This window comes from Canis aureus, chromosome 31, assembly GCF_053574225.1.
Source record: "Canis aureus isolate CA01 chromosome 31, VMU_Caureus_v.1.0, whole genome shotgun sequence".
In the NCBI taxonomy this organism is placed as follows: Eukaryota; Metazoa; Chordata; class Mammalia; order Carnivora; family Canidae; genus Canis; species Canis aureus.
The window spans coordinates 31,145,408-31,170,098 of record NC_135641.1 but is presented as its reverse complement, the minus strand read 5'-3'; the positions used below and the strand labels follow the sequence as shown (position 1 = coordinate 31,170,098).

The window sequence follows — 24,691 nt, the reverse complement described above, 5'->3', positions numbered from 1 at the left end:
TCACAATCACCCAATATCCATAGTAACATCACTGGTTCACTTTTTTTTTTTTTTTTAAGAGAATAATTTTTAGATAGGTATAGTGCACTTACTGCCATGGAAAGATATCCGTATTACTTTGAGAGGAAATTAAAAATCTATCAGGATGAATCCAATGTTTAAGAAAATGTATACGCATAAGAAAGCCGAAATGGATCTGTACCATCATGTCACAGCGGGAATCTTGGGATATCGACAGAATCCACAAATTCTAAGCAAGGTTCTCAGTAACTTGAATTGGCGAGGACATCTGAAATGGACTGAGGACTCACTGATATTACCTTGTTTCACGTCACGTTCATTATTTTTCTATAATTTACTGCAGCAGACTAGTACCTGAAGGTACTGGCAATATCCCGCATACCAAGGCGCAGTTCTATTTAGCACAGCGTTAAAGGATTTTCCAGTATAGGTAAGAGATGGAAAGTGTGAGGAATCTTGATACAGATGGATAAAGTTTCTCAAGAAAAAAAAAAAAAAGGGAAAAGGACAACTGAACTGTTTTCTGATTCTAGGGGGTTTAACTAGGTGAAAAACAGGGCGAAGAGATTGAATCAGAAATCAGGAATTTGAGCAACAGGGGTCATCTCTAGGTGATCATTTCAGGTTGGAAAAGGAGGGAGGGAGATGAGAGGGATGCTCCTGAAGGGTCCTGAGGTCCCAGCAGCTGCCACGGAGGACGTTCCCCAAAACTGTAGAGAACAGAGGCCCCCTCCCCTGCACCCCGTCACGTACTCTGGCCGGTCCAGGCGTCCGCATTTCGCCCCCACGAGGAAACTCGGAGTCGGGGAGGACGCGCGCGCCGCCGGGGTGCGTGTGCCCTCGGGGCCGGCGGAGACGTCCCGCGGCGGAACCTGTGAGGTAAAGGTGGGAACCCGCACCTGCCGGCTGCGCACCAGGAAGAAAATCAGGCTGCGGAACGCTCCTGGAGGGGTCGTCGGCCGCCGCCGGGCCCACCCCGCTCGCTCGCCCGGGGGCCGCCCATCCGAACGCCGCGGCTTCCGGAAGCGCCTCGGGCCGCGCGCCCCCCGCGCCTCCGAGAGGCGGCCGGCGGCTAGTGCGCAGGTGCAGGACGCGGGCCCCCGGCCAGGAGCCCGCCCCGCCCTTCCGCCCCGCCCTTCCGCCCCGCCCCGCCCCCGCAGGCGCCGCCGGCCGTTTACTTTTGAACGGCTGCCCCGCGCTCTTTCCCATTGGCGGACGCCGCGCAGTTGAATGTAGCGCGGAGACTGCGCCTGCGCCGTGGGGCTCCGCGAGGCCCCGCCCCGTCTGGGCACCTGAACGCCCTCGGGGCGGAGGAGGGCGGGGACGCCAAGCATCCCCCGGACGCGGCGTGCGGAGGCCCTAGACTGTTCGGGCTGTGGAGGAGGGCGGTGTCGGAGTCCCCGCGGTGAGTCTGGGGAGCATCTCCTCGGGTCCGAGAAGCCGTCTCTGGGCCCCTCTTCTTCGCCTGTAAGCCCGGCTGGGATGCCGCGTGTGCGCGAGGACGGAGGGGGCGGCCTGGGTGCTGCGCCCGTGCCGGCGCGTCCGGGTGTGAGGAGTTCGCGGGCTGCCGTTTTCCTCCCTCAGCTGTGGAGCCGCTTTCTGTGAGCAGGCCGGCCCGGCGTGGGTCCGCCCTCGCGCGGGCTCCGGTGGAGGCGCCTTCGGAGGAGGCTCGGGGGGATTTGCCCTCCGCCTCGGAGAGGGAAGGAAGGGGGCTGGTGCGGCGAAGCCCGTCAGGGACGGTGCCCATTTTACAGGTGAAACCGCGGCTCACAGAGGCGCTAGCACACACCGACCCAGGGTCCCACAACACTCAGTGGCAGAACTGAGAGGTGGACCGACGTGCTGGTGGGAATAACCTCAGTCGGTGTTTATCATTTTACTCCGGCAAGATCTTTCACTGCCGTGGATGGTTCTGGTCCTCAAGTTAACTTTTACTAAGTCAAAAGTGCGCGTGAATGTTTGCTCCGTCATCGCCATTGTTGGCTAACATTTTCAAGAGCTCGTAAAATAACTTGACGCTACAAAAAAGAGGTCCTTTGTGACAATTTATTTGGTCACAGGCTTGTTGGGATATGCAGTGTACAAGTGGTACCTCGCCCGCACCAACAACTGTTGATACCTGTCACCATTTTTGTAAAAACGCCATGAGGCACGGGGAGATAAACCTCCAAGGGTGAGATAGCTATTCCTGTGATGTCATTTTAATGTTTTTTTTTTTTTTTGAGAATGTAAATCTAAAACATTAAGATAAAGTTAATTTTAGAATACGAATAAAAGAAACTGAAAAAGTTGGAGAATATACTCAGTCGCCAAGGGGGAAGATCAACCAAGTAGGTAAGCTCTGAAAGATTAAGTGAATACAAAAGAAGTTCGTGGTAAATTTTCCAAGTGAATGGTTTAAAGTGGAAGATGAGGCTTTTAAATCTGAAAAAAAGACATGTTTGGTGTATAAAATTCAAGCCATCTGAGCGGAGCATGAAGTGAAAACAGCTCCCTCATCTGACTTATACCTTGCAGTTAGTCACTTTTGTATATCCTTTAAGAAATTTTACAAGGATTTGTGTGCATCTGAACACACAAATGGTATCATTTTATACATACAGACCTGCAGGTTGCATTTATTACTTAAATTACCTGGCTACCTTTTTACTATGTATTTACATACTGATTTGCTTTCTTTTATTTTTTATTTTTTATTTATTTATTTTTTTGATGACTTGTGTAGCTATCCTTTGAAGGAAGGTACCATAATTCAGTCTGGCAAGGTGAAATTTTGATTTTTAGATAATGTTAGTTTTAACATTGCCTTTCAGCAAACATATTGCTGAATGTATTTTCACTGTGAAAAATACTGAAGAAAAAGCAATGAACACCTGAATTTCTCACAAGTTCCTGGTTAGATCACATAGGTAGTTTCTTTCTTAGTTTGGGGAAATAGATTGATGTCAGGATGCAAGAACCGTGCAAATGGACAGACTTAAAGTCCTATCTGACCATAGGATTTTTTTTTTTGAAAGTTAAAAAAAAAAAAAAAGAAAGTTATGGTGATCCTTCATTATTTTTGTATATTTATACAAAGTATTTATACATACAAAATTTTTGTATATTTATACATACAAAAGCATTTTTAAAATCTTGCCTTATGTATATGGATGGTACAGTTGTAGTATTTCTAAAGTAATCTTGAATCGCATAAAATGTGCTGTATATCAGTTAGGGCCACAAAGATGTGAGACCCAATCAGAATTTTCCCAGACTTTCAGCTGACTCACACTGTAACTCCTAGAGCAAGTCACTTAACTCTATAATGTGGTAAACATAATTTTCTTCAGAGGTTGTAAAATGTAATGGATGTTTTATTACTATTCATGTTTAGAGATGAAAGGCATTATTGGTGAATTAAAACTTAAAAAATAGTTTACACACTACTCTGTAGTAGAATGGATAATGATTTTTTTTTTGTACTGTTTAATTCTCCATAATCTATAATCAGTACTGACTATCTAGTTAGACATAGTGGTGGAGGTTCTGTAGAAAGTCCGTTTTGTGGAGAAAGACTATATAAAAAGTTTAGATATTCAGAAGTGTATTTGTTTTTGACACTTAAACACAAGAATTTTGTGAAATAACTTATAAGTGGATGATTAGCCTCAGATTTATTTTTTATATTCATATCTTGAGGATTTTAAAGAGGATAACAGGAAATCTTGATATAAATTATCAATGTTTACTTGGGCTTTTAGTACTCACCAGAGGAAAATAGCATTTTACATGGGTGACTTTTATTTTACTTCTTTGCTTTCTAAAAACATAAGATAATGAAAGTTGATTCTACAATTAATTTGGCAGAGGAAAGACAAGGTAATAGGCAAGGCACTTAAAATTTTTTTAAAAAAGTTATTATTTTGAAATTAGACATAAAATATACTATTATAACCATTAAGTGTGCAATTTACTGTCATTAAGTACATTCACATTATTGTGCAACTGTAAATACCCATCTGCCTCCAGAACATTTTCCATCTTCCCAAACTTAGAACTAAACAATAACTCTCCATCTCCTCTCCCTCTAGCCCCATTTCACTTTCTGTCTTTGTGGGTTGCTTACTAATTTTTATATTATACGCATTTTCCATATCTTTTGCAATCATACAGTTTTTCTCGATTGACCTAATTGAGTAATTTTTTGTTATTAAATTAATTTTACATTTCTGGGAAGAACCTCATTTTGGTCATTGTACTGTATTTTTTTTTTTTTTGTACTGTATTCTTTTGATGTATTCTGGATCTGTTTTTGCTAATACCGTGTTCAGAATTTTATATCAGTGTCCATTTTTGAAATTAGTCTATTTTTAGTTTGTCTTTGTTAGATTTTGGAATCATGTTATACTGTTTTCAAAACGATTTGCAAACTCCCTATCTTTGTATTCTCGAACAGTTAAACGAGAAATTGCCTCTTAAAAATTAAAGAACTCCCCCAGAGAAGCTTGTCTTCCCCTCTCCTCTTTTTTTTGAAGTAGCACTTTCCTGATTTTGAATTTCTCTCATATTTTGCTTTATATTTTCTGATCAGTTTGGCATTTGAACTGCTATAGAGAATAATTCATTTTTTGTAGTTCCTCAAATACAGCATAGAATACATGCAAGGTATTGTATTACAATTTTGGCTTTTTCTATATTTGGTTTATTTCCTTTTTTCAGTGCTAACTTTGTATATTTGTTACTTCTTTCTTTTCCCTCTTGACTAGGATAGTGTATTAATCTATTGCTACATAAAAATTATTCCAAAATTTAGCAGCTTAAATATTAAAATACAATTTTAAAATATTAAAGTACAATTTCTGTGGATCGGGAATCTAGGAGCAGCTTGGCTGAGTGCCTCCAGCCTAAGGTCTTTCATGAGGTTGCAGTCAAGTTGTTGGCTGAGGCTGCAGTCATTGCAGGATTTCACTGGCCCTGAAGTATCTTGCTTCTAAGTTCACTTATGTAGTCGTGGTAGGCTTCCAGTTTCTAGGGGGCTGTTAGACTGAGGGCTGTAGTTCCTTGCCATATTGAGTGGACCCTTATCTGTTCACAGCATGGCCTCTTGATTCTCTCAGTGACAGTGATCCAAGAGATATGAAGAGAGCCAGATCATTCCTAATGGATATCGTGGTCTTTTTTTTTTTAAACATTTTTATTTATTTATGACAGTCACAGAGAGAGAGAGAGGCAGGGACATAGGCAGAGGGAGAAGCAGGCTCCATGCACCGAGAGCCCGACGTGGGATTCGATCCCGGGTCTCCAGGACCGCGCCCTGGGCCAAAGGCAGGCGCCAAACCGCTGCGCCACCCAGGGATCCCGATATTGTGGTCTTTTATTATAAAACCTTGGAAGTAATATCCTGTCATTTCTGCTGTATTCGTTTGTTAGAAAGGAGTTACCAGGGGGTCACCTGGGTGGCTCAGTCTCTTAAAGCATCTGCCTTTGGCTTAGGTCATGATTCCAGGGTCCTGGGATTGAATCTCTTGTCAGGCTCTCTGCTCAGTGGGAAGTCTGCTTCTCACTCTTCCTCTGCACCCCCCCGCCCCCCACCTGCTTGTGCACTCTCTCTCAAAATCTTAAAAAAAAAAAAAGGGGGGGGGGGAGTCACTAGGTCCAGGCTACACTCAAGGGAAAGGGTTTGTTTGTTTTTTAAGGGAAAGGTATTCTAGAAGGACATGACTAACTATGAAGTGGAGGTTATTGGGGGCCATTTGGAGGCTGCCTATCGCAGATAGCTAATGGCCTATTTTTTTTTTTTTTTAAGATTTTATTTATTTATTCATAGAGACACAGAGAGGCAGAGTCACAGGCAGAGGGAGAAGCAGGCTCCACACAGGGATCCTGACGTGGGACTCGATCCCAGGTCTCCGGGATCACGCCCTGGACCGGTGGTGCTGAGTCGCCTGGGCTGCCCGCTAATGGCTTATTTAAAGAGACAGCTCGGGATCCCTGGGTGGCGCAGCGGTTTGGCGCCTGACTTTGGCCCAGGGCGCAATCCTGGAGACCTGGGATCGAATCCCACGTCGGGCTCCCGGTGCATGGAGCCTGCTTCTCCCTCTGCCTGTGTCTCTGCCTCTTTCTCTCTCTCTGTGACTATCATAAATAAAAAATAAAAAAAAAAAATTTAAAAAATAGGTCTTGGGTTTATCAATTCTTACAATTTTGTTTTCTAATTCATTGCCACCTTTATTTGTATTATTTTCTTCTGCTTTTCCTAGGTTGGTTTTCCTTTTTTTTTTTTTTTTTTTTTAACTCTTTCCCTTTAGAGGAATCATTTTTATATTCCTTTTGTTTAGTAATGAAAGCGTATAACTTAAGCTCTGCTCTTTAGATTTTTTTTTAAAAACCCTATAGATTTTCCTAGGAGTATTTTTGTTTCACATGAATAAATTACGTCTTGGCTGGGTAAAGAATTCTTAGATCATATCCTTTCCTTTTTAGACCCTGTGAACACTGCTATATGATCTTTCAGCATTCCTTGTTGCTTATTCTGGTTATATGTACCACCATGTAAAAAATATCTAAAGGCTTGACTGGCTGCATGTTCATGATGACTTTTTTACTCAGGTGTCTGGTACTTCATTGCTTTTCTACTTTTCCCTCCTGCTGGCAGAGTAGCCTGGACTTTTTACATAGTGATTCATGACTCTTAGAGGCAATAACCTTATCCGGCTAATTAAGGGCTATACCCAGAACGGTCATAGCATCGCTGGTACTTCATTCTGTTGATCAAAGCAGCCACATGGCCTACCTGTGTTTTTTGTGGGGAGGAGATTTCATCTTTTGATGGAGGAGTATCACCAAAGCCACACTGCAGAGGAGCATATGTGGGAGACAATTGTTTCCCCTTTTAGAAATTACAGTCTCCCAGAGCAGAATTCTGAGACCATTGTTTTTTTCCTTTTTTTTCAATAGCTTACTTTTTTGCCTGGATGCTTCTAGTAGTGTCTTGCTCTAAAATTTTATCTTTTTAATTAGATGTTAATAGTTGAAAATAAAATAGCATTATGTAGGTTAATAATGAAAAATATCAGCTGCCTGCCCTCACTTTCCCCACTCCTGATTCCTATTCTCCAGAAACAACCACTTTCATTTAATGATTTCTTTTGGTATTTGCTTCTAGGTTTTTTTTGTTTTTTTTAAGATTTTATTTATTTGAGAGAATGAGCGAGAGAGAGAGAGCGCGCGCGCGCATGAGTGGGGTGAGAGGCAGAGGGTGAGGCTTGGTCCTGGGACTCCAGGATCATGACCTGAGCCAAAGGCAGATGCTTACCCGACTAAGCTACTCAAATGCACCTGCTTCTAGATTTTTAAATAATATGCTTTTAATGTGATTACTTGGGATATGTGTGTGTGTATATAATATATATATATATTATTAATTAGTATGGAATATATATATATATATACACACACACACACACACACTTTTTTTTTTTTTAACTTTTAGGTATGTGTTGACTTCTTATTAGGGAAGATTAAGATTTAGTTCTTGGGTTGCTTGGGTGGCTCAGTTGAGTAAGCCTCTGGCTTCAGTTTAGGTCATGATCCCAGGGTTCTGGGATTGAGCCCTCTGTCCGGCTCTTTGCTCGGTGAGGAGTTTGCTTCTCCTCCCCCTCCCCTCCCCGGCTCGTGCTCTCTTTCTTAAATAATCTTATATTTAAAAAAGATTTAATTCTTAAACACTTTTCTTCCTTTATTCTCTCTGGCCAGTATAATTATCATTTTCTTAGTCTGGGCTGTTAAAAATACCATGGACTAGGTCACCTAAAGAACAGATACTTCTCACAGTTTGGAGGCTGAGAAGTCCAAGATCTGGATGCCAGCATAGTTGGATTCTGGTTAGAGCTCCCTTTCTGGTTAGCAGATGGCCATCTTAATGCTGTTGTCCTTAAGTGTTGGAGAGCTGAGAAAGAGAGGGAGCAGGCCATCATGTCTCCTGTAAGGGCACTAATAGCATTCATGAGGGCAGAGGGCTGTACTTCCTGATACCATCACATTAACTGTTAGGATTTCAACATGAATTTTGGGGGGACAGGCATTCAGTCCCTAAGTCATGTTTTCGGTAAAATCAATATTTAATATAATGACTAATATGATAAATGAGCCATATATTTTCTCTCATTTCATGATTCCATCACTTTTCCCAAACTAATTTTGTCATCACCTTTCAGTATGTTCAGACACATGAAATATTGTCAGTTCCGTTTTTTAAAGACATTCTTTTTGGATATGTCATCTTTTTCCAGAGTACTTGTCCTCTAGACTTGCTGCACAGTTGTCTTGAATTTAATTTCCTCGTTAATCTGGTGAGAATGCCTTTCTTTTCTCCCTGCAGTAGCTTCTTTAGAATAGGTGGGTGAGTGTTCTTTTTTAGACCTCTCATGTCAACTATCTTCATTCTACCCTCAAAATTTATTTTTCCGAGTATGGAATTTTAGGTTGGAAGCCATTTTTTTCCTGGAATATTCCGGGCATTGCTTCATTGATCCTAGTTTTCAGTGTTGTTGCATACATGTAACATACCTAAATCCGAGATATTCATACTAGAAAATATACATAGGTCAAGTGGTTTGCTCCTTTTTTTTTTCCTCTCAAAACTCGGAGCTGGATATGGAAAACTTCTGTATAAAATTTCATTGTAGTTACTGGAAGAACTAGCTTTTAAGCATGATAACTACCTATATCTTGTTTCTTAGGGAATAACCAGAGTCAGAAAGTTCCTGGCCTTACAGAGTTATTTTCAACCAGGCTAGTTTATGTTCACCAGTTCTGTCTTGTCATAAATGTATTGCCTAAAATGTTTTTAATAACTCAGCAAATAAGAGGGTCATCCAAGAGTAGGATTTTATTTCCTATTTTCAAATTATCCACAAACTTCTAACTAAATCGTACTAAAATTTTTTATATGCTGAAAGTTAACGTTTGGGACTGTATTTGCTTTTATTTTATATGAGCTCAGGAGATGACATTTTCTTTCAATATCATTGTAAATTTCTTCATTCTAAACAAAGTTGAACTTTTGAGGTCTCTAAATGAGTCCTCAGGGAGTAATGTTTTCTAGCATTTTGACAAATAGAGGACTTTAGAGGGAAAGGTTAGATTCTGTTTTAGGCCTGATTTTGGTACTTAAACATTAAAAAGCTCTAATATTAAATCTAAATTGAACATATGTCCACTGCTCAAAGGTTATTTTTTTACCTATAAAGTGTTTTGTTTATTCCTTCATTATGAATTCTGACATCACTAAAGTCCTCTGAGAAACATATTTGTTTTTCATGGGTGGTTTTTGTGTGATTACAGAGCTCTTTGTAGGTATGGGGTAAAGTCATGGAGTCCCCCTAGCGTGCATTCACTTGCACTTACCTGCAGTGTATATCATCTTCTGTACTGTTGCCCAATTACTTTAGTTTCCTGGAATGCTTCACAGTTCAAGGTTAGTATCTATGTGATACATCTTGGCTCATAAGGGTTCTGAATATTGTCAGTCTGAATGGAGTATTTTTTGATAGTCTCTCCTGTCATAGCTTTTCCTAAACAAAATAGATTTTGCTATTTAAAAAACAAAAAACTAAGATCTGACATTTTATTAATATTCGTTTCTTAAGGGGTAGTGTTCAACCAACGTTGAGTGAATACCTGTGTGTCAAGTCCTATGTTAATTTTTTAAAAAACATTTCAGAGAGAGCATGTGAGCAAGCAGGGGGAGGGGCATGGAGAAAGGGAGAGAATCTCAAGGAGACTCCATGCCAAGTGTGGAGCCTGATGTAGGTCTCAGTCCTATGACCCTGAGATTATAACCTGGGCCAAAACCAAGAGTTGGACACTTAACTGAGCCACCCAGGAGCCCTTCAATTTCTGTTTAGATAAAATTCCTGCCCTTATTGTAGGCTTATATCCTAATGTATAGGAAAATATTATAAATTCCCATTTCACCAGCCTCACCCACCCCTGTCCCACAATCATGTTTGTTCTCTGTATTTAGGGATCTGTTTTGGTGTTTTTGTTTGCTCATTTGTTTAATTTTTTAAAAAGATTTAATTAATTTACTTTAAAGCAAAAGAGTAAGCACTGGTGGGGGGAGGGGCAGCAGAAGAGGGAGAGAGAGAAGCTCAAGCAGACTGTGCTAAGGAAGGAGCCTGATGTGGGACTTGATCCCATGGTCCTGAGATCATGACCTGAGCTGAAACCAAGAATTGGACGCTCAGCTGAGTGAGTCACTGAGGCAGCTCTGCTCATTTGTTTAGATAGCACATCTAAGTGAAATCATACGGTATTAAGTCTTTCTCTGTCTTATTTGCTTGGCATAATACCCTCCAGGTCTGTCCATGTTATTTCAGATACAAGATCTCATTTTTCTATGGCTGACGATTATTTCATCGTGTCTCTTATTATACACGTACATATATAAACACATACACATAAACACATACACACCAGATCTCATCCATTCATCTATTGATGGACATGTGTTTCCTCCATATCTTGGGCTATGGCAAAAATGCTGCAGTGAAGGGGTGCATACATCTTTTGGAATTAGTGTTACCTTTTTTGTTAAATATCTAGTAGTGGAATTACGGGGTTGTATGGTTTTTCTATTTTTAGTTTTTTGAGAAACCTCCATACCATTTTCTAGTGATTGCACCAATTTACACTCCACTAACAGTATAGGATTCCTTTTTTTCCATATCCTTGCTAACACTTACTTTTCTTGTCTGTTACTAGCCATTCTGACAAACGTAAGGTGGTATCTCGGAGTTTTGAGGTGTTTCCAGCGATCAGTGCTATTTGTTTACTCAGGTCCTCTGCCCATTTTTTAATTGGATTGTATTGGTTTTGGTGTTGTTACAAGTTCCTTATATATTTTGGATATTAACCCCTTATCAGATATCATTTGCAAATAATCTCTCATTGCCTTTTCATGTGCTTGGCAGAAATTTTTATTTTGGTGTAGGTTTTTTTTTTTTTTTAAGATTTTTTATTTATTTAGAGAGAGAGGCAGAGACACAGGCAGAGGGAGAAGCAGGCTCCGAGCCTGACGTGGGACTCGATCCAGGGTCTCCAGGATCAGGCCCTGGGCCGAAGGCGGTGCTAAACCACTGAGCCACCCGGGCTGCCCCAGTATAGACATTTTAACAATATTCTTTCAATCCAGGAGATATGGCCTGTTTTTCAACCTGGTTTGTCTTCGGTTTCTTCCATCAGTGTTGAATAGTCTTCAGAGTACAGGTCTTTTACCTCCTTAGTTTACTCTTAGGTATTTTGTTCTGGTAAATGTGGTTGTTAATTTCTTCCTGCTACTAAGTGTATAGAAATGCAACAGATTAATTTACAGAATCTTCATTTGTTCTAAGAGTTTTTTGGTGGGTCTTTAGGGTTTCTATATAAAGTATCCTGTCTGCAAATAGGGACAGTTTTGTTTTTTGTTTTTTTTTACACCAATGTACATGCCTTTTTTTTTTTTCTTATCTGCTGTGGCCAAGACTTCCAGTTCTTGTGCATAGTTTTGATTGTAGTGCTTAGAATGTAAAAAGTTGCACAGGTTATCATTAAGTAGACTTAAACAGAACACTGAATTTTACTTTTGCAGAAAGGCAAACAGATAATTTGAAGTCTTTACTGCAAATTAGAATCGTTTAACCTTTTTTTCCCAAAGTAAGCTCATAAAAATGATATCTATATATTATATATTAGGAATTGTACTTAAAAAGCTGCATATAAAAAACCTTAAACACCTTGATTATCTTTTTTAAATAACAAGCACAGTATATTGATAGTTTTGTGGTTAATACCTAAAACTTTATATATACAAGTGTCTTTATTATATATATGTAGTTTTAAAATACTTTTTTATCTTGACAGGAAATGCACAATTTTGAGGATGAATTAACATGTCCCATTTGCTACAGTATTTTTGAAGATCCTCGTGTACTACCATGCTCTCATACATTTTGTAGAAATTGCTTGGAAAACGTTCTTCAGGCATCTGGGAACTTTTATATATGGAGACCTTTACGAATTCCACTCAAGTGCCCCAATTGCAGAAGTATTATTGAGATTGCTCCAACTGGTATTGAATCTTTACCTGTTAATTTTGCATTAAGGGCTATTATTGAAAAGTACCAGCAAGAAGACCATCCAGATATTGTCACCTGTCCTGAACATTACAGACAACCGTTAAATGTTTACTGTCTCCTAGATAAAAAATTAGTTTGTGGTCATTGCCTTACCATAGGTCAACATCATGGTCATCCCATAGATGATCTTCAGAGTGCCTATCTAAAAGAAAAGGACACACCTCAAAAACTGCTTGAACAGTTAACTGACACACACTGGACAGATCTTGCTCGTCTTATTGAAAAGCTGGAAGAACAGAAATCTAATTCAGAAAAAATGGTTCAAAGTGATAAGGAACTTGTTCTCCAGTATTTTAAGGAGCTTAGTGATACATTAGAACAGAAAAAAAAAATTTTCCTAGCTGCTCTTTGTGATGTTAGCAATCTGATTAATCAAGAATATACTCCACAAATTGAAAGAATGAAGGAAATGAGAGAGCAGCAACTTGAATTAATGACCCTGACAACATCTTTACAGGAAGAGTCTCCACTTAAATTTCTTGAAAAAGTTGATGATATCCGCCAACATGTGCAGATTTTGAAACAAAGACCACTTCCTGAAGTCCAGCCTGTTGAAATTTATCCTCGAGTAAGCCAAATATTAAAAGAAGATTGGAACAGAACAGAAATTGGACAAATTAAGAAACTTCTCATTCCTGAAATGAAAATTTCTTCAAAGAGGATGCCATGTTCCTGGCCTGATAAAGATGAAAATGAAGTTGAATTTTTTAAGATTTTAAACATTGTTATAGTTACTTTAATTTCAGTGATACTGATGTTGATCCTCTTTTTTAACCAACACATAATAACCTTTTTAAATGAAATCACTTCAGTATGTTTTTCTGAAGTCTTTCTATCTGTTTACCAAAGTTTATCTAACAATCTGCATGATTTAAAGAATATGCTATGTCACACTTTATATTTACTTAAGGAATTCCTGTGGAAGATACTAGTTTCTCGTTGAAAATCCAAATCTGTATTAAATAGGCTTATTCTGTACAGCAGACTAAACCATTATGAAAGGGAGAGTAGGGTAGGATGGCTAAATAAAATAGCAAACTGAGTTATTACAACAAATATATAGAAATCTGTTAAAACATCCATGCTGCTTAGATGGTGGAAATGTCAGAAATGATAACATAAGGTGTCTAAACCAGAATATCTAGTTAACTTGATTTAATACATTATCCCATTTTATTTGCTTGAGGTTGACTTTATGGCTGTGATGTTGAAATATTTCTGTACCAATACAGTCTTTTAGCATTATTCTTCTTAGTATATTACTGCAGTGGTTAGTCTTGCAGTTCTTTATGTATATGTAGTTTTTAGATTAAAGATGGCAAAATCCTAATTTTGCCACATATGCCTTTGATGCGGCTTGAAGCCTTTGGCCAAATAAGGATGGTGAGTAGAGGTTTTAAATTCAAGCAGCAGTCTAAAAGTACTGAGGGATTGTTTACATTAAGGATATTTTTGACTTTGACCAAACACACCTGATACATTGATATATCTTAGATTTAAGAGCCCTACAGTGTTCATCAGCATTCATTCCTGACGAAGCTATTGCTTTTGGAGATTTAAGTGTTAGGGAACCAACAGTGACCTTTTCAAATGGTTTTATGGTTTGTGCAAATTGGACTTTTTGGTCAGGGCTTCAGTCTTGCCAAATTACTTCTTGGATAAAAATTAAAAACATGTTACTGGCATAGTATGTTGTTGATGTAGTCCATCCACATTAGATTTAGGTGGCATCATGTAAATTGTATTTGTCTTAAAAAATTTTTTCTGCCATTTGCTTATGCTTATATCAAGGTATCAGTTTAATTTTCTTGAATTTTGCTTACATGGCAGCCTTTGTAGCTACTGAGATCTCTTCAATTAGTTCCCTATTGTTAACAGGGACTGGAATTGTGGTGCTTGTGGTAGGACTTTTGGCCCTTTTGTCACATGGAAACGTAAGTAAAATGTCACTTGTTTTCTAGAAATTCCAAATTGCTGCTCTTGGGATCTATTTCCTAGGAGCCCTACCTAGTTCAGAGATTGTCAGGTCATATTAGGGAATGTTCTAGGTCCTCTATTACATATAAATTACAATGAATTAAAATGGATATAGTTCTAAAATGCTCCTACTGTCTTATCTACTGAGAATGTCTTAACACAAAAATGGCTGGCTGATTTAAGTCAAATTAATGACCAGAATCAGAATATATCTAGCACAATCACCGGTGTGGATAAAGAACATTTGGAGATATTATTTTTTTTCATTTGGAGATTATTAATAGAGGTCTGTGTGTGGGGATGAATACTAAGGTATTGAATATAAATACAACATTAACTTTACACTGAATATTAATATTCAGCTAATAACCAGGTAACTAATACTGTATATTTTAAAGCACTGAAATACAAAATTAACTTTAGACTGAGGTGGTTTAGTGTCAATATAAAAATGATAAGCACTGAAATTTGTTAGCTATTGTGTGTCAAGCACTTAAGTTTCTGAAGTAGATACTAACTTTTATTTTTGTAGGTAAGGAAACAGAACCAAAAGTAATTTGCCCAAGGCCATAGAGCCAGCATATGGGAAATTCTGTGTATGTTCAGAGTTCCTGCTGTCATGCTACCAAAACTTTAAGCCAAGTTTTTTATTTAGTTAGGGCTAATCTACGTCTAAGAATCAATTATAGCTAAAAATTGAAGCAATACTTAATACATTTTTAGGTTTGACATTACCATTTTGTAAATTGCCAGTTAGTAGACAAAACTACGAATTTTATGTGGTGCATGAATATAGTTAATACAGATAACCAATTCTTAATACATGCTGTTCTGTTCTGTGATTTTTACCAGGAGGATGAAATTGTAAAATTTAAAGTATATAATCTTGAAATGTTTCTAAATTTGGTGTAACTATATATTTTAATAAACTTATTTTGCTATTTGCACTGAGTGGCTTGATAAAGAACTCATATTCAGGAGTAGTAGCTTTGGAATTTTCATATGGGTTATGGGAATTACCTAAACTTTTTTACCTAAACTCTTTAAAATTTATTACATTTTAATAATGTAGAGCTTTAGTACCAGAGTATTAAAAACTCCATTTATCACCATTCTCACCATTGAAAACACTTGATTGTATCTTTTTTCTTTATATAATCTGGATTTAAAACAACCATACTTGAGTTCAAATCTTTATTTAAGTGCATGCTAATGTATTTACAGACTTAATGACTGTGCTAGGATACAAGCCATCTTTATTGGATCTTTTTAGTACTTAAACAATGGCCGCTGAATATTGAACCAGTAACTTTTAGCTTTAATTCCTTAGGATCAATATCTAGAAATCAAATAGCTAAGGCAAAGACCTGATACCATACCCGAACTCATCTTGAAAACCAAGTGGTTGGGCAACCCTGGTGGCTCAGCGATTTAGTGCCGCCTTTGGCCCAGGGCGTGATCCTGGAGACCCAAGATCGAGTCCCACGTCAGGCTCCCTGCATGGAGCCTGCCCCTCTCTGCCTGTGTCTCTGTGCCTCTCTTTCTCTCATGAATAAATAAAATCTTAAAAAAAAAAAAAGAAAAAGAAAACCAAGTGGTTGCCAAGTTCCAGTAACACTGTTAACATTGAGCTGATGCAGTGCAGAAGAGAAAAACCCTCCGTCTTAGTTTGTAGGGGGGACATACTTATTTCTTCTTATGATGCAATGACAGTAGGTATTATTCCTTTTTAACCAACGAGTATCTTATAGTCATTCATTTTCACATCATCTCAGTTTTCTGGCCCTCAAAAAAAAGTTCCCAGTGTTGGGTAATAAATACAATGACTGAACTACTAAAACAAACAGGACTATCTTAAGAATTTATTCAATAGTAGTTGGCAGGCTTTTCAAGATCCATGATGGTATGCTGCGACAACATGATCTAGCTTAGAACTTTACTGTTCATGAATTAACACACTTCTTTTAACTCTGCTGGTAACAACCTGGAACTAAGGACAAATCACCTGACCCTCCCAGGCATCTTATAAAATGCTGCTGCTCCACAGCCTGCTGCTTATAAAATTGTCAGATTCGTACAGTCTCCTAGAAGCGGGTATATAGAATATTTTATTAGACTTTGTTTTTCCTAATAGCATAAAATAGAAACCAGTTAATTACATGATCCAGTTTAGGAATATATATTTTACATAATTTATAATCCTTTACAAATAGAAAATCTCAATAATACAATATGCTGAATTTATACTGATCCAATTTGAAGAATCTGGAGTATAAACAAATTCAACAAAGTCCTTTAGATGCAATTTGTTTTGGATTTACTGCAACACTTTTTGTTATATTGTATGTCTTGTATATTCCAATAAGTCTGTCTGAAATCTCAAACATATTATTTCGAAGAGAAATTATTATGAACTGGGCATTTTTTGTTTGTTCCTAAGGAGAAAGAAAAAATAGGTTAGAAGTATTATCAAGTAAACACCTAAACTTATCTGAAATGTTTTTTTCTGGGCAATAAATTCAACATTACTTTGATAATTAACATGAACAGGAATGATGGCATGGGTATAATTCATGACACAGTATTTGAGTCTGAGAGGAATTTGGGTAATTTTGGAAGAAGCAGAGTGGCCTAGACGTCTTCTAGTGGAAAAAAGATCTAAGCAGGAGACTAGAGATTCTAGTTGTGTTTCTGCTACTAATTTATACCATCGATTTATACTTTACATGTCCAAATTGGGAATATTTATTTCAAATAAAGGACTTGAGTCTCTGATACATAGGACATGGCATTAGAGTATAGGGGGAAAGCTCAAAAGTCAGTCAACAAATTCCATGTGTATCGTTAGGGGAACCTATAAAATTCTCAGAATGAAAACCTCTAAATGATTACTTACATATATATAAAATGCAACAATGGACACATTTTTAAAATCAAGGGCTGCATCGATCTCATCCATGAAGTACAGAGGAGTGGGTTTGTAGTGGTGAAGAGCAAATACTAAAGCCAATGAACTAAGTGTTTTCTCTCCTCCTGAAAGATTGAAGATCTTCTTCCAACTTTTCTTAGGTGGTCGAACACTGTATTAAGAAAATCTCTTATTAGTCAAATTACTTGAAAAACTAAAGATTTCATGATTTGTTTTCTGTAACTGGCTACTATTTTTCTTGGAGTTCTAATTTGCTTTCACAAATCTAAACTTCTTTGGGGTTACTTTATAAAAATCTTGGGATCCCTGGTGGCGCAGCGGTTTGGCGCCTGCCTTTGGCCCAGGGTGCGATCCTGGAGACCCGGGATCGAATCCCACATCGGGCTCCGGGTGCATGGAGCCTGCTTCTCCCTCTGCCTGTGTCTCTGCCTCTCTCTCTCTCACTGTGTGCCTATCATAAATAAATAAAAAAAAATTAAAAAAAAAAAAAATCTTACTGGAGAGTCAAAACACAGCACACCTTTCAAAATTTTAAGATTTAAACAGCAAGCCAGTAAACACTTCTTGCTGTTCTCCATTTCCAGTGCATTTTTTGGCTTTGCAATTTTAAAGTCCTGATGTTAAATTGAAATGGCTCAAAAATTTAAAAAGATGAACTACACAAATATTGCATAAAACATTTACTGCTTGCCCAGAATTTATGCTGTAAACTGCCAGTATGTAGATAAATTACTATTTACCATCAAATAAACTATAAATCTAATCTTCACCTCTCATTCTTTTTTTTTTTTTTAAAGATTTTATTTATTCCTAGAGACAGAGACACAGGCAGAGGGAGAAGCAGGCTCCACGCAGAGAGCCCGATATGGGACTCTATCCAGGGTCTCCAGGATCACGCCCTGGACTGCAGGCGGTGCCAAACCGCTGCGCCACCGGGGCTGCCCTTCACCTCTCACTCTTAAAGAAATACTGAGCGTCTGGAGAATATGTAGAGATCTACAACAAGAAGATCCAAAACTCAGTACATAATTACAAACCTGAACATGATTCCTTCAGAGAAAGGATCCAAGCTGTCTACAAGTTCCAGTTCAGCATCACCTCCCAGAGTTAGCATTTGGTAGTTTTCCTTTAGTTTATTTGTTATTATATAAAAACCTGCCATGAATTCATTAAGCCTTTGTTTCCGAAGATCTTCATATGCCTGTCTAAAATGATCTCTTTCACAAGTAATTTTGTCCAGTTCTGCTACTCGCTGTAAGTATAATTCTTCCTATGAAAAGATTGAGAAAAATATCTATTCATTTACTCATTTAAGAGTTAACACTGCTCGCTTATTTATTTATTTACACTAATTTAAAATTAAAAAAAAAATAAAGCTCACAACTTAGGCTAAGGACTAAAAAAGAAATAGATTAAATTATTAACAGTTTATTCATACCTTCTTTTTATACTCTGCAATGGCACCAAGGTTTGGTTTCATTTCATGACACTGGGCTTCTAAAAGTGCAATTTGATTTGTTATAGAATCTGGATTTTTGATTGCTTCAAGATCCTCTGGGCTTAGGACTGCAATCTCTTCAAGAGGATTATTTTCTATGGGATGCAGGGATATTTTTCCAATCTAAAAGTTCAATTCAGATGAGTGTTAGGGAAGGCACAGAACTATATAATTCATGATTTAAAAAAACCCATTCACAATATGACAAATTACTTATCTACTAAATATATACTAAGGAACTGTGGCTAATTTCTCTAGCAATTATTTTTCAAAGGACATCAAGAAAAATAGTTGTGGTGTTCCAAAGTGTTCATATAGACTTTTGTTAAAATCTCTGAATCAGCTCTGCGGTGAAAATGTTGACTAATGGAACCATTACCCAGATTTTTCTGTATATAACAATTACTATATATTGTTCATTATATCCCCTATATACTTGAGAAATAATTATCTCTTGAAATTAAGAACCACAACCTCTCAAAAATAAAAAATAGAAATAAGAAACATAACTCTTTTTTCATAAGGGGTATTTTAAAATGACATTTAACTAAATGGTAACAATCTTACCTCTTTTTGCCAATATTTTATCTTAGAATTATGTTCAGCAATGTGACCATCTATTTGTTCAAGTTTCAACTTAATACTAAGTGCATCTTTTTGAAGAGCATGTTCATTTTCTTGAATTATTTTTAATTCTTGAAGTAGATTACGATGTTCTTTCTGGATCTCTGGTAAGGACTCCTAAAAACCAAGAAGAACTACTACAGATATGATCTTCCCACATGGAAAGAACAGGTATACTTACATTACAGAGATGAAGTAAATGCTCAGTCCCTTTGCCCCTTACATTTTAAGTCTATTTACAGAAAAGTTACAGTACTCTTTTTTATTTTTAAAAAGATTTTATTTATTCATGAGAGGCAAGAGAGGCAGAAACACAGGCAGAAGGAGAAGCAGGTTCCATGCAGGGAGCTCAACGTGGGACTCAATCCCGGGTCTCCAGGATCAGGCCCTGGGCTGAAGACAGATGCTCAACCTCTGAGCCACCCGGGCTGCCCCCAGTACTCATATTTTCATTGTACAAATGTTACTTATAGAAGTTTTTTTTTTAATATGATTTTTTTTTTAAATTTTTATTTATTTATGATAGTCACAGAGAGAGGCAGAGACAGGCAGAGGGAGAAGCAGGCTCCATGCACCAGGAGCCCGACGTGGGATTCGATCCCGGGTCTCCAGGATCGCGCCCTGGGCCAAAGGTGGGCGCCAAACCACTGTGCCACCCAGGGATCCCTTATAGAAGTTTTGAGCTAATGAGTGCTTACTATGCAAGGTATAAATGCCATATATCCAACTCTTTAAATTACTTCAAAAACCATTCGCACCCATCTCCAAGTCTTACCTCTGCGGCAGTTGTATTCTGATAGACCTCTGCTGCTTTGTCCTCAACACTTTTTAGTTCTGCTGTTAAATCCTTTACTTCTTTCTCAGTGTCTTTTATTTCTTCCTCTGTGCGGAAGACTGAGTCTTGAGCTTTTTTAAGATTTCTAAACAAGCAAAATGATATATTAAACATGTAACATGTGATTTGTTATTCTTATGAAAACAACAAAAAAAACAGATTTTACTATCACAGATTTTTAAGATTTATGATTAAACTGCCCTTGGAATCGTTTTTATGTTATACATAAATTGCAGATTCTTAAATTTCTCAACCCATGAAGTTATACCTCAAGTTATATTATAAATAATACCTCCCAGTTAGGGCAACATGTTTCCCATGGTAACAACTTTGGGAAGGGAACAATAACTATTTTTTCCCTTAATAAAGTTACTTTTACTTTGACCTGTGTGTTTAAGTAAACTTCTGCTCCTAACAAACAAATGGCTTATTAGTGCTTTATATACCTGAGCCAGACACTAGAGTAACTTAGATTAATTCTCAGTCTAATTTTAAGATAAGACAGTTGTTCAGTTTTAACATTTTGTATACATATTTAGCTTTAATGATCTAGAAATGCCAATATTCTAAAAGTTAATTTAAAAACAAGACCTATGAATGGTTAAGAACTTTTCTGAGTTGGGACAATAGAATAATCCAATTAACTAAAAAGTAGGTTACCAAGGCAATTTTACTAAGAGGTTTCATTCTTACTTCTTATTTGCCTAAGATCTAGATCTATTTAAATTAATAACCATTTACTCTAAGCCAGAGAAACAAAATGGATTTTTATGTGCACACAACTACACTTTACCAAGGCACATCTGTTTACCACTTAAAACACACACAAATGATCATAAATATTTATAGGTTTCCCTTTAGTTAAGTCCTATTAGATAAAAACATGTCGGACAGGCTTAATAAGTAACAGCAAAAATGTTTAAAGGACATTAAATTTAAATATAAACCCCTTTTCCAACATGGAGGCAGGAAGAAAAGAGGTTAGGATACCACACCTGTCAGCAGTCTTGATTGCTACTTGGGCTTTAGTAATAGCAGAAGCACATTCATCTAATTGCTTATTTATTTTATCAAGTTTGTCTTGTTGGGCCTTCAGTTTATGGTTATTGATTTCTACGATGGTATTGTGTAATCTTTTAACCTCAGCTTCTACTTTACCAGCTCTCTCAGCCACATTGTCATATTCTGAAATAAAAAAAGAATTCATGTTTCTAGGTTCACACATATCACTTGTTACATGTAAATTTCTTTAGTCATATAACTTAACCTGATGCACACAAAAGAAATTTTCACATTTGGGTGAGTGTATTTAAAAACACCACCCTACGTCAAACAAACGGTATTATAACCACACATTGTTAAATTCTCTGATTTAGCCACAGCATAATCCACTGATTTCTAAATGGCTTCATGCCCTTAGGCTTTTTTCAAAAATCTTTGCAACTTTTTCTTAGGTACTTCTTTGACTATTGGTCTCATAATGATTTTTACCCTCAGACTATATGCCTATTAACTTGCCTGTGGTAATAAAATACTGTCATCATTATTTCGCTAGCCTAACAGTTCTAACTCACATGTTGTAACCAAGTGGGGGAGACAGGATGAAGTGGCACCTTCCTCTGTGGCACAGAAAACTAAGTTACATTTCCCAGATTTACTCATTTCTAGGATTCAGACAGAATTTGGGGCCATTCAATGGAAAGAATTCACATAATTTGAAAGGCATACATGATGAATTGGACGTATTTCTACTGACAAGCAGAGAAATTTGCATTTTCTTGGTGGCATTAGAAATTCTGTGATCCAGTCAAAAGCTTTGTGAACATTGACAGGCAGGAACACAAACTTGGTGTGAGTTACAGTAGGTGCAATGTGCTGCTTCTGTCGATAGCTATGATGTCATCTTCCCAATTTGAGAGGACTTTCCAGAGTGGTTTAAGAGGCAGGATAGATCCTTTGATGGTTTTGTAGACTAGCTAGAATAGCGTGCATTGGGTGGGGGGAGTGGTGTGGGGCTGCAGAGGAAGAGAGAGAATCTCAAGCAGGTTCCATGCCCACCTTAGAGCCTGATACAGGGCTCAATCTCATTATTCCGAGATCATGACCTGAACCAAAATCTAGAGTTAGATGCTTAATCAACTGAGCCACCTAGGCGCCCATCATATATGAATTCTAATCATTATACAATATAGGAAGAATGAATGGTGGCAAAAAGGTGAAGAGTTCAAGCTATTAAGAATACATAATGTCTAGAAAAGGTAAACAAACACTGAGCTAACTTACGGAAGAGTCCCACAAAGCTGCTATAGGAGGTATATGGCCATCTGACAGAAGAGAAGGGGAGATTTACTGAGAACATGATTGGATGAAGACTTAAGGCGACTGCTTACCCTCCACTCTCTTCTCTGTCAGGTAGGTTGGAATTAAATAAATCTCCACATCTTATGATTTATCATTTCTATGTTTTTGTTTCTCCAATATCAGAGAATTCTTTCAGCCCATCTTTCTTCTTTAACAGAGAAAGAAAGCAAGCACAGAGTGGGGGAGGGGCAGAGGGAGAGGCAGAGGGAGAATCTTAAGTAGGCTCCTTGCACAGCGGGAAGCTTGATTTAATGACCCCAGGATCATGACATGAGCCAAAATCAAGAGTTAGATGCTTAACTGACTAAGCTACTCAGGGGCCCCTCAGACCACTTATTGAATTTAATTCCAACTCCTTTTTTTTACGTTTCTGAAATCACTTGGCTCCTCAAACAAAACAAAAAAGTCTTTTTTTTGGGTCTTCTATATCCCTCTTTTATGCCAAGGACATTAAATATATACTTTTAAAAGTTCTATAGTGCCAACACTAGTAATCCCCCATGCCCCCAATACTCTGTTGAATGAATGGTTTTGCTTATAGTTGCCATATTAAGTCAAATTCCATTAGGTTGCCTGTGTGCTCTGCTCACTTATTACAGAGCACCAGTTACTATGGGGGCTGGCACAACTTACACTGGGGGATGGAACAAAAATGCCCCTGGAAAGGTTCCAACTTTTAGAACATTTTTCTTTTTTAAAATTATCTACCATGCATTTCTTTTTTAATATCTATAGTAGCAGGTCTATTTAGTAGGAGGAAAAAAAAACCCTATGGCATATATAATCTATAATTTTGAAGTCATTATTCTATAACCACCTTGCCCACCCTTTATTCTCTATACATTTTTAAAATTTTAAATTAATGTCAAGTATTCTATTTTAAAGATATGCTTGCAGAAATGGGTCCTTTATAAAAGCTACATACATACATACATACATACACACACACATATACAGGGCTCCTAATAAAGTCTTCAAACAAGAATGAAATACAGATTCCTGCAGTCTCTATAAAATTGTTGCTATAAAGGACACATTTTTGGCCTCTCAACCGACAATTGGGTACGATGAAAACAATTCCGCAAAACACTGGTTATGTGTGAGGAAAAAAGTGTGAGTTAAGTCAATATGTAAGAACAAATCTAGATCCAAAATAAATGAAAGGAAAAAAAAAATCCTGTCAATGATGCCACTTCCCCATACAGCACTCACTCTCCAGTGGCTATTTCTCATGGAGACCTGGCTTATAAGGCTCTACAAGCCACTCTGGCTTCCTAGTGTTCCTACACTCCCAGCATACTACTACCTCAGGGCCTTTATACTTACTCTTCTATGATCTTAGAATGCTCTTTTCCCAAGTATCTAATGGTTAGCACTCATATTTCTGTTGGGTCTTTGCTCAAGTAGCCACTGTGTCTGATTCCCTAATTCTCTGGTCTATTAACCCTTGTTTTATAATCACTTAGCACCACCCAATATAAAATGTAATATATTTGTTTAGCTCCCTTATCTGAAGTTTGAGGTCCTTAAACAGATGAACTTCATTTTGTTCAATGCTCAATGACCAGTCCCTAAAAAAAACCTGGCCATGGCCAGTAGTAGCTGCTATCTGAAAGAATGTCTTTTTTTTTTTTTTTTTAAAGATTTATTTATTTATCTGAGAGAGAGAGAGAGGGAACACACAAGCCAGTGGGGAGAAGCAGAGGGACTCCCCACTGAACAGGGACTCCCCACTGAACAGGGAGCCTGATGTGGGGCTTGACAATGGGATCATGACCTAAGCCAAAGGTAGATGCTTAACCAACTGTGCCACCCAGGGGCCCCTGAGTTCTTAATAATAAAAATTCAGACAAAAATAAAGTTAATGTGGGTACTGGTGAATATTCAATGTACATAGTGGACGTGTCTACTTAACAGCTTTTTACCTCTTTTTGGAGCATTTGGATAATTACAAGATCACCCCAATTAGTTTTTTTATTGGACCATCAGTATTTACCCTCCTCACAAACAGAACCGTAACAGGAGTCTTTTTTTTTTAAAAGATTTTATTTATTCATGAGAGACATGGAGAGGCAGAGACATAGGCAGAGGGAGAAGCAGGCTTCCTGCAGGGAGCCCAATGTAGGACTTGATCCCAGGACTCTGGGATCACGCCCTGAGCCAAATGCAGATGCACAACCAGTGAGCCACCCAGGTGCCCCAACAGGGGTCTTTCTTAAGGATGTTATAAAAGGCTAACTGTGTTTGCTGGATTCACTAGCTAAAATACCATCAGCCAGGAAGGG

At 37.9% G+C, this 24,691-nt stretch overlaps 2 protein-coding genes and 1 long non-coding RNA gene across 9 annotated transcripts in view; 1 reads left to right on the top strand and 2 right to left on the bottom strand.

Moving 5' to 3' along the window:
• The first annotated feature begins 428 nt into the window (after positions 1–428).
• On the top strand, positions 429–15,110 carry TRIM59 (tripartite motif containing 59). 6 transcript variants are annotated; one of them, XM_077880158.1, is made up of 2 exons: positions 429–451; positions 11,908–15,110. In XM_077880158.1, the coding sequence occupies exon 2, from the start codon at positions 11,911–11,913 to the stop codon at positions 13,123–13,125; it is 1,215 nt and encodes a 404-aa protein (XP_077736284.1). In that variant the 5' UTR covers positions 429–451; positions 11,908–11,910; the 3' UTR covers positions 13,126–15,110. The 6 variants fall into 6 exon arrangements, with proteins under 6 accessions (XP_077736284.1, XP_077736280.1, XP_077736279.1 ...); XM_077880154.1 differs by lacking the exon at positions 429–451 and adding an exon at positions 1,268–1,488; XM_077880153.1 differs by lacking the exon at positions 429–451 and adding an exon at positions 1,269–1,426.
• On the bottom strand, positions 7,716–9,873 carry LOC144302633 (uncharacterized). Its single transcript, XR_013369577.1, has 2 exons — positions 9,412–9,873; positions 7,716–7,951 (listed from the first exon to the last, which is right to left on the bottom strand). It is a non-coding gene; the product is annotated as an uncharacterized LOC144302633 (long non-coding RNA).
• A 229-nt stretch (positions 15,111–15,339) lies between the features above and the next one.
• SMC4 (structural maintenance of chromosomes 4) overlaps positions 15,340–24,691 on the bottom strand; it is a 40,007-nt gene continuing 30,655 nt past the window's right edge. For both annotated transcript variants that reach the window (XM_077880143.1, XM_077880145.1), the window contains 7 exons: positions 21,041–21,230; positions 19,986–20,130; positions 19,154–19,327; positions 18,527–18,709; positions 18,126–18,358; positions 17,056–17,239; positions 15,340–16,594 (listed from right to left, as the gene is read on the bottom strand). In XM_077880143.1, the coding sequence (XP_077736269.1) occupies positions 16,442–16,594; positions 17,056–17,239; positions 18,126–18,358; positions 18,527–18,709; positions 19,154–19,327; positions 19,986–20,130; positions 21,041–21,230 (1,262 nt within the window). In that variant the 3' untranslated portion in view covers positions 15,340–16,441. The remainder of the gene's footprint in view (positions 16,595–17,055; positions 17,240–18,125; positions 18,359–18,526; positions 18,710–19,153; positions 19,328–19,985; positions 20,131–21,040; positions 21,231–24,691) is intronic.

Bases quoted from the DNA above. Each gene is read 5' to 3' on its own strand.
- TRIM59 (XM_077880158.1), top strand. From the start codon at position 11,911: ATGCACAATTTTGAGGATGAATTAACATGTCCCATTTGCTACAGTATT.